General features: G+C 42.2%; 2 protein-coding genes across 4 annotated transcripts; both read right to left on the bottom strand.

The window, feature by feature from the left end:
- Window positions 1-6,624: 6,624 nt before the first annotated feature.
- LOC108598646 (glutamate transporter polyphemus) lies at window positions 6,625-8,336 on the bottom strand. The gene is given in 7 exon segments (XM_017985348.2): window positions 6,625-7,093; window positions 7,147-7,325; window positions 7,384-7,602; window positions 7,604-7,867; window positions 7,924-8,074; window positions 8,130-8,174; window positions 8,234-8,336. Coding segments are annotated over 7 exon segments (1,341 nt in total). The 5' UTR covers window positions 8,290-8,336; the 3' UTR covers window positions 6,625-6,666.
- Window positions 8,337-8,340: 4 nt separating this feature from the next.
- Window positions 8,341-11,222, bottom strand: LOC108598640 (proton-coupled amino acid transporter-like protein CG1139). 3 transcript variants are annotated; one of them, XM_017985346.2, is made up of 9 exons: window positions 11,211-11,222; window positions 10,998-11,135; window positions 10,892-10,945; window positions 10,692-10,842; window positions 9,554-9,675; window positions 9,278-9,504; window positions 9,091-9,221; window positions 8,849-9,027; window positions 8,341-8,789 (listed from the first exon to the last, which is right to left on the bottom strand). In XM_017985346.2, exons 2-9 carry the CDS (start codon window positions 11,114-11,116, stop codon window positions 8,372-8,374), a joined length of 1,401 nt encoding a protein of 466 aa, XP_017840835.2. In that variant the 5' UTR covers window positions 11,117-11,135; window positions 11,211-11,222; the 3' UTR covers window positions 8,341-8,371. The 3 variants fall into 3 exon arrangements, with proteins under 3 accessions (XP_017840835.2, XP_017840834.2, XP_017840843.2); XM_017985345.2 differs by lacking the exon at window positions 11,211-11,222 and having other exon boundaries at window positions 10,998-11,162; XM_017985354.2 differs by lacking the exons at window positions 8,341-8,789; window positions 11,211-11,222 and having other exon boundaries at window positions 8,936-9,027; window positions 9,278-9,496; window positions 10,998-11,162.
- Window positions 11,223-13,461: the final 2,239 nt, after the last annotated feature.

Below are 13,461 nucleotides of genomic sequence, written 5' to 3'. Positions count from 1 at the left end.
TCGAAAAGTCCTTCTTATGCCCTATTCAATATTCATGACATACTTATAATATATTTACATACATACACATACTTAAACAAGACACCTTGCAACAATTCGTGCAAATAAAAATGTATTACAAATTAAATAAAATCAAATTTTAAAATCTTACTATCTGCGGTTCTGTTATTGTTTTATAATTTTCAGAAAAACAAGTCTTAAATTTTATAAGTTTGACTTTAATGTCTTGAAACCTTTTGAAAATCCACATCAAAGAGCTAATATAATTCTTTTTAGTATTTTATGGTATTTCTTGTCTTGCCTTAAAGTAGGCAACAGTTTTTTGCTTTTAACAAGTGCAGTTTATCAGCATCTGCATTGTTTGTAGCACTGCATACCTTTTTGAGAAGCAGTTGCTTCATGAATTTATATATATGTATTTTTTCATATTTTACTATCACAAAAACACACTCAACTCAGTGTAAATTTGTCGTAATTTTTAAGCACGAAGTTGGTGTTTTATTTTTTGAAAATGTTAATGTTACTCTCCCGACAGTTTTTTGCCAAAATTTGTTACTGCAAAATTATAATCTACGGAAAATTTAGAGCCAATTGACCATAGAAAATTTTATTTATTTTCATTGCGCTGAAATTAATCTTAAATGTGGGTGCTGTTTTAAGTAGTTAATACAATTAATACAAATTTTAAATTATTTATCATATAATTTTTGAATTCTCAGCCTGAAGGCCTTTGTTGCTCTGGCAATACCAATTTTGTACCATAGAATTTAATTCTAGGCTACAATTAAAAAAATAAATACATTTTTGAATTCTCTATTCAAAATATTTATAATTTTGTTTATGCACCAGTATTTACAAGTATTCTTACAGTTTCCCGTAGTTTACGAATGTGCTATATCGTATTGTTAATTTCCCCCAATATCTATCGACAACCTCAGCACTTGCTGCAATACCATTTTGAGTATTTGCATGATTGTAAATTGGAATGTATAATTTGTTATTTTAACTGCGTGTTGAATAAGACAATAATTTGTTAAGCTAATAAGATTAATAAGTCACTTTTGAGCTTTCTGTTTAAATTTGGTTTACTTTTGGATTTATAATCCATCAATCAATTCTTCACAGAATTGTGTATTTACAATTAAGGTTACTTTGAATTGTCAGAAGAGTCGGTGCCTCATGAGCCCAAAACTATGCCCAAGTCTCCCCTTTTTATTAATTCACACTCCCGCTAATTTGCAAAACCTTGAACATGATGCTTAACAGATGCTTAAAGGGCTTTGCAGTATTGACATTCTCCCAGCAACTACTATTAGTGGTAATAGATTTGCGCCGTTCGTTTCATATTTGCACACTTGAGAATATGTGATAATAAGACAGCAACTACAACAGCAGCAGCAGCAACAACAACAATTGCTGCTGCATATGTAAATAAACGACAACACTAAGCCGAGTCAACGTCAACAACAACACTTAACAATTTTTATACCAGGGCAATTTAACAATTTGACAGAAAGTTGCAGCTATAGTTAAAAGTTTTGCGCATTCCCACGCTACTTTATGGCGCTCAGCGCAGTGAAATCAAATTAAATATGTGATATAAAGCCGCTGAAAAATGAAACCCTGATAAGATATTTATTCAGGTGCTCTATACACTGTAATCACCCACAAAAAGTGTTGGCGAAAAAAGGCAATGCGAGCAATAAAACAACATGAAACAAGGCAAATGTGCAAACGCAATTTAAGACTGGAGCAAACTGAAAACTGAACCGTGAGAAAATTACACCCACAGATAACAAAACAACAATCGTACAGACAGACAGACGGTCGGACGGACGGACAGACGGACATAAGAAGTCATAAACAGATACATGTGCGATAAGCGTTTTGCATTGCAAGCGTGTAAAAGTAAGAGATAAAGACAGAAAGAGAGGGCATGATTATTTACTCTTGGTCAAGGCGCACAGTGAAACAGAAGTGAGAGTTTAAAGTTGAGGAAATTTTCGTTCGATAAACAGCGTGTGAATCTACAAAAGCAATCAGACAAACGCTGATTGAACAAACGCATCAAGAAACCCACTCAATAACGCTGCGTATATCTTATAAATATATTTACATATACATGTGCTCATATGGTCATATGTACGTATGTGTGCAAGCAGCTATGACAAGCGTTTAAGCGTTTGTGGCAAGTGCGTTGTATGCACAACCTTTTGAACCAGCTGATTAAGCGGCTGGCACACGCATAAATTGCTGCTTCATGGCATATTTTAACTACTGTTAATTTGCAATTGATGTGCGACGGCTGGCCAAATCGATTCGGTGTGCTTTAGTTGCAGCAGAGCAGGCCCGGCCCGGCGGCCCGGCGCGGCTTGTGGCACAGGTTTTCAGGTTTTCTTTCTGCTGATCGATGCGCAGATAAATGTGTATCTCTCCCTCTTTCATTACAACGGCAGCTTGGCAGCTTAATGTCAGTGGCACAACATTGTTTGGGCCATGTTTATTGGGATTAGTTGCTAAAAATTATGAGCAATTTGTCCTGCTGCAATGAGATGCAGCCGCCAGCCGCCAGCCGCCAGCCGGCAGTGGCCTTTAGCTTTATATGCGCCTTTTCAAGTCAATTGCATGCAAATGCAGACCAGTGCCAGCTCAGAAAGCCAGAAAGCTCAGCCCCTAGAAGGCGTCGCACTTATTTTGCGTACATTTTTGGCAACAACAAAATAAAATTAAAGCCTTAAACAGATAATGCGCTATCAGCAGTGCAGTCTGACAGACAGACAGACAGCCAGACAGACAGACAGTGTGGCAAGCTCGCTCGTCGGGCCAGTGTGTAGTAGGCATTGAATGCAAATCTCGCCCAGTTGTTTGCATTGCTCGCTTGACGTCTGGCGAGTTAATAGAAAATTTATAATGCCTGGCCTGCCATAAATTTGCCACATACACCCACATTATTGGCTTGGTGTTGTCGGGCCGTGTGGCAAGATAGTCGCAATAATGTGTGGGAAAAAGTTGTAATTTGCAGTTGACAAATAAACGCAAAGCTTACGGGCCTAGGCCAAAAATTAACTCATATTGCTGGCCCAACAACAACAGCCAGCAGCAGCCGCAGCAGCAACAACCAGGTTGCAAGTTGCCTGCCAGAGAGCCAAATGATTTATGTGCACAGCGCAGCCTACGAAAATGTGTAGCAAGGAGCGCTGCCTGCAACAATGGGCATTGGCAGTCTGCAGTGGGAGCTGCTGCTGTTGCTGCTGCTGCTGCCGTGTTGGCGTTGCTGTTGCGCCGCAGGCTGCAATTGTCTGCTTAAAAGCGTTCATTCTGTCCACAATGAAGCCACATAACTTGAGCACACTGTTACCAGGCCCCAGCCTCGGTGCTGCCCCGTGCTTCGATGTGATGATTTATAGTGGACTGCGCCTGCAGCGACCTCCAGCCGCTGCCACACTAGAGTACCTACAGTACGGTAGCCATGCCTGTTGGGCGCTTAAGTGTAACTATGTGTATTTATGTGTGGCCTGTGTGTGTGTGTGTGCTTGGTAATTTTGTTGCTGCGCTGAATTGAAACTTTATTTAATAAGTTGATGTTATTTGTTAACTGAGCCAAAGGCGCGCGGCTGACTTATGTGCTGCAATACATATGCATAAGTGTGCGTATGTATTAGTGAGGCTAGCATAGGCGTGGGTAGAGCCACAGCTTATTGGTTGCCCTTAAAAAACATTCGCTGACACACCAGCAACATGGCTTGTTGTAGTTTGTTGTAATTGGGTTTTTGAAATTAAAAAATCTACGCAGGCTTTTGTGTCCAATGCATTGTATTAGAAAGTCAGCGGCTAGCCGTCACTTTAATCTGTTGCCGCTGCAGCGTGGCCGAAACACTTGCTGACAAATTGCTGATAAATAAACCTCAAATGCTAGAGATTTGCAATAATGCCTTTCTAATTTCATGCGTATGCCGTTTATATATTTATGCCGTGTTTTTCCTCATAGCTGGCGGGCATGCAAAGCACACACAAAAAGCAGCAATTGCAATAACAAAATGAAACTGCAACCATTGCTGCAAGTTGTTGCTGTTGCTGTTGCTGGCATGGCATGGCGCCGTTGCCAGTCAGGCACAAGCTTAAACATTTTCCACACGTAATGCGAAAGTTTGAATCATTTGTCCACTGTGCGCGCGCACACACACACACACACACACTTGCACATTTACACTGTAACTGGCGACTTTTCATTTAAAATTCTTGTCACAGACATGTAATTGCAACGCGCCAACCGACTGCCGGCTGCCGACTCCTGACTGCTGGCTGCCGACTCCTGATGCCAAAACTTGCAACTGCAATTGCAGCCACAGACTGTGGCATCAAACGGATCTATATATTGCTTATGGCCTGGCCTATTGACAATGCGTTTGTCAGCCACACCGATTGCTATTGCAGTGCTGTGTATTGTGTGTTGTGTTGTGTTGCTGGCGGCACTGTGTTGACACAGATAAGTGCGTCGGCAGCGATAAGTAGCGTTTTATGCATTAATTTTTGCCACAATGTGGCATTATTTATTACGCATTAATGCGCTGAATTAACGTTTATTTAATTAATATTAATGCTGCCACAGCAGTTGCCACAGCGAGTTACTATTTCTGTTGCTACTGCTGCTGCTGCTGGTACAACAAAGTTGTCAATTGCTGTTGTGCCTTAGTCTTGAGTTTCTGCTTGTTGTTTTTTTTTTTTTTTTGGCAATCCAGGCAATTAAAGGTACCGCTAACAGACATAGGCTGTCTAGGCAGTCAGTCACTGCCAATTGTCATTTGCTTGTTACTCAACATGTTGCTGACGTCGCCTTAAAAATTTGGTGCAGTTGCTGTCGGCAAACTTTTGTGCTGCGTCGTCTCCTACAACAAGCTTGCGACATGCCGCGACAGTTGCACAGGTCAAGACCTTGGCGGGCGCAGCTACAATATATCGCATGACTTTGACTTTAGTTTGCAGTCAATAAACAAACGTCTGTCAGCCGATTCTGCCGCTGCTGCTGACCGTTAAAATTGTGCAAATATTTTAACAGAAATTGAAAGTAAAGTCGCCAGGCAAATAAAACATTACTCATAATGTTTACTTCCTTATAAATTTGTATTTTTTCTTCTTCTTTTGGGTGGAAATATTTCGATAAACAAATATTTGCGGCAGATAAGCGCAGTCACCAACATTTGTAATCGATCAGTGTCGGGGGCGGCCCGCCGGCTAATGCACGTTATTCCTGCTGTTGTTGTTGTTGTTGTTAATGTTGTTGTTGGGTGCAATAAAGTTTATAATTTATAGACCAATCAGACACGGATCGCACGCACTAAAACAAGTGAAAAATCATAGTCCAAACACATAATGCATCAGTGAAGATCAGAGAGTTACAGGCAATTTATAGTATGGCCATGCCAATAGACACCGCACAGCGGGTTGTCAATTTCGTAGCCCAAGACGACTGCGCGACTGTAACTGAGACTGAGACTGAGACTGAGACTGCGACTGAGACTGAAGGAGACTCCGACTCCAGACATGAGCTTGGCAAGCTAGTTGACTTCAGCTCAGCCAATGGCCAATTGATTTATACAAACGGCAAAGCAACGGAACACAAATTGGTTGGGCTTTGGCCGTAGATCGCTGAGAGAAGAAAAAAGCAAGAAGAAGAAAAAATGATTTGTTGCACTTGACTGCAATCGTCGCATACGCAGAAACTTTAGTTAGCTACGCCATTTAACCTATGAACTTGCCTCAGCGCACGTGTTTGTTGTCGCCAAATTCAACGGAAATCATTAGTGCATATCAGCAAACATGCAACAGCAAGCAGCAGCAGCAGCAGCATCAGTAGCAGCAACATCAGGGCAGGGGAGAGGGGAGGAGGGGGCAGGAGGGGGAGACAGGGAGGGAGGGAGGGGTAGGGCAGGCGTGGGAGGGGGGAGGAGGTCAAAGCAGGGTGGAGAACTGGGGACAGGGGGGGGGGAGAGGCAGGGGGGCTGCGCTTTGCATGCACTTGGCGGTAGCTTAATTAGCGCATAAACAGTTGCAAGTTTGGTGCGCAAGCCGCGCGGATTTGACGGTCAGGTGACTATGGCCGGCGTTGGCAAAAAAGACAAAAAGAAATCTTTGCAACAGCAGCAACAATTGCGAACAGATGTCGCCTGTTTGCCCATTTAGGTTATAGCTGGATGGCCAAGCAAAACACCAGTTTATCAAGCGCGTTGGCCCAAACAATAAATTACGCAATCCAAACGCTCAACTGCAGTCCATCAATGGCATAATGAGGCACAAGCATTGGGCCGCCCCAGCAGCTCCCAGCAGCAGCAGCGGCATCAGCAGTCCCCAACGCAGATGCATTACCATATCGGCATAAATTCCGGAGCATCGTTAAGTGGCACTGACGGCAACAGACTGCCCAGACAAACAGGCTGCACTTTGAAGCAGGTTGCTGCTGCATGCTGCATGCCAATGTCTGGCAGTTTGTAAGCCTCAACGCCACCTAATGAGGGAATTACCGCCAATCAATGCCAATGCCAATGCCAATGCCAATGCCAATGCCAATGCCAACAACAACAACAACAACAACATACTCAATCGATAATGACAGCGCTGCTTGCTCAATTGAACTTTGAACTTCTTTCAGTTTATTGTCTTAACAGCTACTCAATTACCACTGCCATATTCCTTCACAATACCTAAAATGGCTACAAAGGAACCAAGTAGAAGAATCAACATGCCTATTATGAGTATGAATATATCCTTGATTAATATCCACTTAAGCTTCCCATACGAGTACTTATACCACAAACACATGTCCATGCAGCTGGGAAATACCAGATTCAACAAGGATATAGAAAATGCGCCGATTAATGCTAGCAATGGTCCCAAATTTGGAAAGGCTACAGCATTCAATGTGCATACAAAAACAAATACTACGCGTAATATATATTCGATTCTAACTGGATGCTCCAGCTCTGGATGGTTCTTTAGCAAACAATGATTCATTATTATATCTATGGTAACATAGCCCGACAGGGGGTAACTGCAAAATATGGCCAAGGCCAGTCCCAATTTAACAATTACTGCGGGTCTAATTTCAAAATTATTTCAGAGTTCTTTGCCAGTCTGAGCTTCGATACTTACATGTCAGTTTCGGGCAGATTGAGTGTGACACTGTCCAAGATCTCTTGGCCATAGCGCCAATAACCAAAGATACCAAAAGCTAAATTCGAGATTACCACAACAATGCTGGCCAGACTTAAAATACCGCAAATGCCCAAATACTTTTGGGGCTTGGCCATTTTCTCTTCGATAGCCAGCATCTGTTAATCATTTGCAAAGTTGAGTTTAGTGATTGATTCTGCTGTCCTTTGCACTTACCACGCCCACCGAGGTTACAGCAAAGAGGACAATACCGAAAAACATGGGCCACTGCAGCGGCGACTCAAACATCTCTCGATCTGAGATTGACGGCAAGCCTCTAAACAGGTAATAGAATATGATGGCAAAGCATATGTACAATAAAATATTTGCTATAATATTAATAGGCACCAAATACTTCAGATGCCGTAGCAGAAACAGCGGCAGCTCAGCCCATGCCCGCAATAGCAATATAAACGCGTAGGTCTAATTTAAAAGACGAATATGCTTCGGTGAACTGTTTCACATTTTTGGCCACAAATACCACATAGACGACATTGACGCCATAGTGCGAGAATCCCAGCACAATGTCAACCATATACTTGCCCCCAACAGCGCACTTGGAGCACCAGTCGGGTCCGTCGGCAAAGGCCGCCTGCATCGACTCAGGATATGTCATATAGCCCACTTTATTGCGCCGAGCACACTCCACCATGCACCTGATCTGCAGTAGAACCAGCTATTAGTTTATGCCAGCATTTTAATTTAATGACAGCTTACCAGCATTTGCATGCCATAGATTAATAGTACCGTAATCAGTGCTGTGAGCACCACGCCTACAATTATCCCAGTGTACATAAAGGCATAAGGCATGGCCAAAATGCCCGTGCCAATGACGGACTTGAGCAAGGATATAAAAGCATCACAGTTGCTATTGATTGAATTGAGAATAGACATAGCCTTGATTATATTTCATAGAGGATTACCTGAGCGGTCTTTCTATGTTACGATTATCATAGGGATTGTAGGCACTGTGAATAAATAATTAGCTATATATTTTAAAGCCTATGCGTGCCAGCAATATCTTCACCTATCTGCCATATTCAATGAAAAGAGAATTCGGTACAAATGCTGCAAACTAAACATAAACACAACAAATTTTTAGTGAATTTTTATTAAACTAAAGAGAAATTCGTTGATCTGATTATAAAACAAATATAGAGCAAAGTCAACTGAGTTTATTGTATTGATCCTTAACGGCCTGCAAGGAAGCCAGAGTGCCGGTAATGCAGCCAACTAGACCCACAACAATAAAAGAGAGCGCGCGCCAGAGCAAATGCTTACCAAGCCCATAGCCCTCACGATAGCAAACGCACAGGTTGATAATGCCCGGATAGATAAGTCCCAGCTGCGCCAGGCAAAACGAGCCCACAAAGGAGAGCAGCACACCAAAGTTGGGATAGGCAATGGCCACCAGCACTGAGGCCAGGACCAAAGCCATGCGTATCAAATACTCCAAGGCAATGCTGTCCTCAACCCGAGGCGCTATATAGCGGCGCCAGATAATCTCCACAGTGATGTAGCCCTGCAGCGCATAGCTAAAGAAAATGCCCAAAGCAAACATGGCCAGCACGCATTGCGGTAAACTTAGGCAAACAGTAAAATATTTCAAGGATATTGTCGTTAGTCGAGAGCGCCTACATACATTTCAGTTTTTGGCAAATTGTTGAGTACGGAACTGGCCGTCAGGTCGCCATAGCGCCAATAGCCAAAGAAACCAAACAAAGCGTAGAAGGCAATCACTATAAACATGGCACGGTTGAGCACTCCAAAGGTACCCAAATAATTTTGAGGGTTTAACATCTTCAATTGCAAAGCCAAAATCTGCGCAATGTAATTTAAACTAATGTTGCTAATTGCTTTAATTATAAGTAAAAGTTAACTTACCACGCCCACGGATTCAATTGAGAACAGCACGGTGCCAAAGAAGAAAGCGTAACCTTGCAAAGGTTGCACGGCCTGGCGCTCGCTTAGGCTGGGCAAATCGCCAAATAAATAGCTGCAGATAATAACAACGCCTAAAAGCATAAATGAATTGTTAGAAAATTGTTAAGATTGCCGCCACGTGACGCACTTAAAATCAGCAGCAGATTGGATATGACAGCAAAGGGCACTAGATATTTCAGCTCGCGTATAGCAAAACTGGCCAACAGCGGCACCGTTAGCAGGCCCATATAGATGCGTATGTCTAAGGGCTCTATATACATGTCCGCCAGCAGCTTGATGCTCTTGGCTATAAACACAACATAGACGCAGTCCACGCCAAAATGATAAACACCGAGCAGCAAGTCCACTAGATAGCTGGGAAGCATTTGCATTAATTAAGGCATGCACGCTAGTGAAAACTTACGCTAGTGGCTTTCCGAGTGGTTGCAAGGACTCGGGTCCGGTTTGAAAGGCCAGCTCCATAGCCTCGCTGTAGCTCAGCACTGAGAGTCTATAACGCTTGCAGAGCACATTTATATCATTGATCTGTATAATCAGGGATTGCAAATAAGATATTAGATAGTTAGTAATAGCATATATCTTATTTTCGTATCCTGTATCCTGTAACAAGGTACATTTTTATTATACATTATTTGAAATAAATCAATGTTAGCTCTTATATTTTAATTTAAATTTGAAAACTATTAGAAACAAGTGGACAATTAAAGTTGGCGCCACAAACATTTAGATTACACTTTGACTAGGGCACGCAGCAAACACCGCAATGCATGAACCATACTCGGAAACTCGGAATAAAAAAAATAAAAGAAGCGTAGTGTACTGGATATAGGAGCACCTAAATATCAAATTTGTTGCTCCTAGCTCTTAATAGTGCTGAGAAGACGCAGCATGCTAATCGACTCAGATCGTCAATGCTGATCAAGAACATATATACTTTATGGGGTCTGCCACTCCTTGCATTTGACCAACTTCATGATACCCTTTTTTTCATTTTTTACACAAATGTCAAAGTGTATAAAAATTAGTTTTATGGATTATATAATCATTTTGTCATTTGCTAGCGCTCCCTTCTTTAAGTTATTATATACTTTTTTCATAATATTTAATCATGCACATTGACATTATAAGAATCTAAAATTGGACTAATATGTCATCCTTTTTAAAAATTTAAACAAAATATCTTTTAAAGGGGACGGTGTATTATTCATTCATTCCTGCACATATGCGTTAAGTGGTCATTACCTAGATTTTTGCTTGAAAAATTGAAATATTAAAAATAATTGAAGAATGCTTATCAATTTATATTCAAGTCTTTCAATTTATAATTGCCTAGATTATTTAAATAATCTCCGATTACTTGCATACAAAAATATAAATTCTATAAAAAATATCTTGAAAAATCAGATTAAAAATAGTTTTAAATCAAAAAAATGTAAATAAAAATTGAAAGTATTTCACCTTGTCATAATATAATCAATTTAACAGATTAGTAATTGTAATTGGGATTTAACAGATGTGTTTGCATTTACCTTTTAACTTACCAACACATGCATAGCATAGACCACAAAGCTGCCTAAGACCAAAGTGCCTATCAAGCCTAGCAGCCAGCCTGCTTCATAGAAGGCGCAAGGCATAGCAAGGCAGCCAGTGCCCAACGCACACTTCAGCAGATTGATAAAAGCCTCCAGATCACTACAAAAATATGAATTTTATTCAAAGCTTAAGCTTCAGTTACACTTACGTTATGGCATGCTCCTCATTTGTTACACTCTCTGGCCTATAAGTGGGCACTGAGCTGCGATTATCTGTGTGTTAGCAACATGACTCATCACTCGGTCAAAACTTACCCCAATTTGCGTTGCAGTGAGACAAAGGCGCGCTCATATAAAGGGATATAAGTCCGCTGTAGTCCGCTGTTTATTTCGCTAAAAGAACGCCCCCGGCGATATCGACTCTGCAGCAACATTTTGTCTTAACATATAAAGCTATATACATGTATTCAGTTTTATATATGTATATAGATATAATATTCAAGATTCTGTTATATTTCCAGCGCTTACTTGGATTTGGCAATTATGCAAATGTGTGAGCAGCCAAAGCAAAGACAATAAGCAGCAGCTAAAGTCGAATGCAACCGACTATGGCATACACTTTGACACCAGAGCTCGGGTACTAAGGGATTCGTCTAAGCTTAGTGCATTTTCGGTTCGATGTTTGCCGCTTGCTAGTCTTAAATATTATCATGGCCCAGAGCATTGATTCATTCCAGGAAATTAACCACCACAGCAACATTCATAGCTTTTGTGTGTGTGGGCGTTTTAAGCCTGTGCAAAGTGATCTGGCCATGAACAGCAGCAAGCTGGCAAAGCCAACTGATGCTCGTTTATGGAATTTGTTGCTTCTTCTTGTTGTTGCTGCTGCTGCTACCTAAATTATGCAGCAGCCCCCGGCAGGCAATCGAGGCGTTCAAGACGACCACGCTGAGTTGGCAATGAGCCAAACTTGAGCCGTTGCAACCACGCCTTCGACTCCGACTTCGGCTTCGACTTCGACTTCAGCTGTGTGCTGTTTAAAGTTCTAGGCGCAGAGCTTAAAAAGACAAACTAATTAGTGGCTGGTCAGTCCTGTCGTTTTGCACGCATTTTTCACATGCCTAGCATTGATGGCACTGACCATAAATTGAGCTAAGCACGACTCTGCTGCACCACAACGCACCGCAATTGAATGCGCCAGTGCCACAAAGTACAGTTTCTAGTTAAATCTGCGCAGAGCGCATTGTGTGCGGCCAAAAAGCGTAAGCCCCCCGCTGAGCCCACTCGATGGCGATGGCGATGGCGAGTGCGAGTGCGAGTGCGAGTGCGAGTACTTGTAATATATACAATCACCCAAACCCACCTCACCCCACCGTTTTCTTGGCACTGCTTGTGCCGCTTTGTGTTGGCGGAAATGTTGTTTCCCTATGCAAATTCTTTTTTGTAGTTGTTGCCCCTTTTTTCATACGCCAAGTATCGCTTTTTTGCCGCGTTGTTTATTTGCTTTTGCCGCGACCGAGTCAAGGGTCAACTACGCATTTGATTGCCGTTGCCGTTGCCGGTTGCTGTTGCGTATACGTGCTGAGACGTGCTGTAAGGGTCAGCGCATTGATATTTTTGTTACACTTTTCAGCAAGTCGATATTTATGCGCCATTGTTTGTAAGCAACCCTATAAATGGGCAGGGGCCTAGGGTATAAATATGCGCATTGGAAATTGCAGTGCAGGCGTACCACGCTGCGTATGAATTTTCAAAGAAATTAACATACTAATGACACTTTAGTTGCTGTTTGTGCAAAGACAGAGAGCGAACGTGAGGGAGAGAGACAGGCGCACAGACATCAGCTGGTCAATCGAAGTGGGTCAGCGATAGCTAAAGTCGCAGTCGCCGTCGCAGTCGCCGTCGCAGTCGCAGTTGAAGTTGCAGTCGAACTTCGCATGTGGTTCAATAATTCCAACAGTAAATGCTAAACTATGCGCATAGATTGTCAACGCGCCAAGATGCTTAGCTGATTGCCGCTGCTGCTGATGCTTGAGTGCTGCTGCTGTTTGGGACGTGGTGCGTCATTAAAGTGCAGACAAATGGCAACGGCATGTGCGGCACATGTCAAACTGTAAGCGGCAGCAAATGGCAACAGGTGAAAATGCTGGAATTCTGATTATCTGTTGACTGTTTGGCTGCCAATCACTAGTAAGAGCAGCAACAGCAGCAACCAGCAACCAGCAACCACAGTCAGGTAGCAACTTAAACTGTAACTTTCGACGATTTGTCGTTCGTCGCTCGTCGCTGTTCACTGTTTGACTGTTTTACTATTTGCTTGTGTTTTTTTTTCCTCGAGTTGTTTAAGCTTTGATGCTTGGCCACAAAACTATCAACTTAAATAAACAACAACAACAACAACAACAACACCAACATGCGCATAATTATGCTGACTGTCTGACTGACTGCCTGCCTGCCCGACTGTTGTTGTTGTTGCTGTCCATCAGCAACATGGGTGCTACATTCCGATTGCCAGGCACTCGCTCGTTTGCCATTTGGTGGGGCTGAACAGCTGAACACGCCCACATTCAATTTACAGCCGGAAGTGTGGGTGTGCACGCATACTGATATAAGCAACATCCACTCTACTCTGGAACTTAAGTTGAGTTGAGCTTCGGTTTGGATTTGTTCTTTGCAAACTGGAACTCATTTGGCTGCGCATAAATCAAAAATCGCAGCAGCAGCAACTCCCGCATAAAAAAGTATGAAAAACGAATATAATGATTGGCTCTACAACAAC

Source organism: Drosophila busckii, chromosome 3L (genome assembly GCF_011750605.1).
Source record: "Drosophila busckii strain San Diego stock center, stock number 13000-0081.31 chromosome 3L, ASM1175060v1, whole genome shotgun sequence".
Taxonomy (NCBI): domain Eukaryota; kingdom Metazoa; phylum Arthropoda; class Insecta; order Diptera; family Drosophilidae; genus Drosophila; species Drosophila busckii.
The sequence above is the reverse complement of the archived record's forward strand: the minus strand, read 5'-3'. Positions and strand labels throughout refer to the sequence as shown.

What these genes read in the sequence shown, in the direction of transcription:
- LOC108598640 (XM_017985346.2), bottom strand. Translation starts at nt 11,116, where the DNA reads ATGTTGCTGCAGAGTCGATATCGCCGGGGGCGTTCTTTTAGCGAAATA. An exon ending in TCACTGCAACGCAAATTGGG is followed by an intron (nt 10,946 to 10,997) that starts GTAAGTTTTGAC and finishes AGATAATCGCAG; the next exon opens with CTCAGTGCCCACTTATAGGC. An exon ending in CCACTCGGAAAGCCACTAGC is followed by an intron (nt 9,505 to 9,553) that starts GTAAGTTTTCAC and finishes AATGCTTCCCAG; the next exon opens with CTATCTAGTGGACTTGCTGC.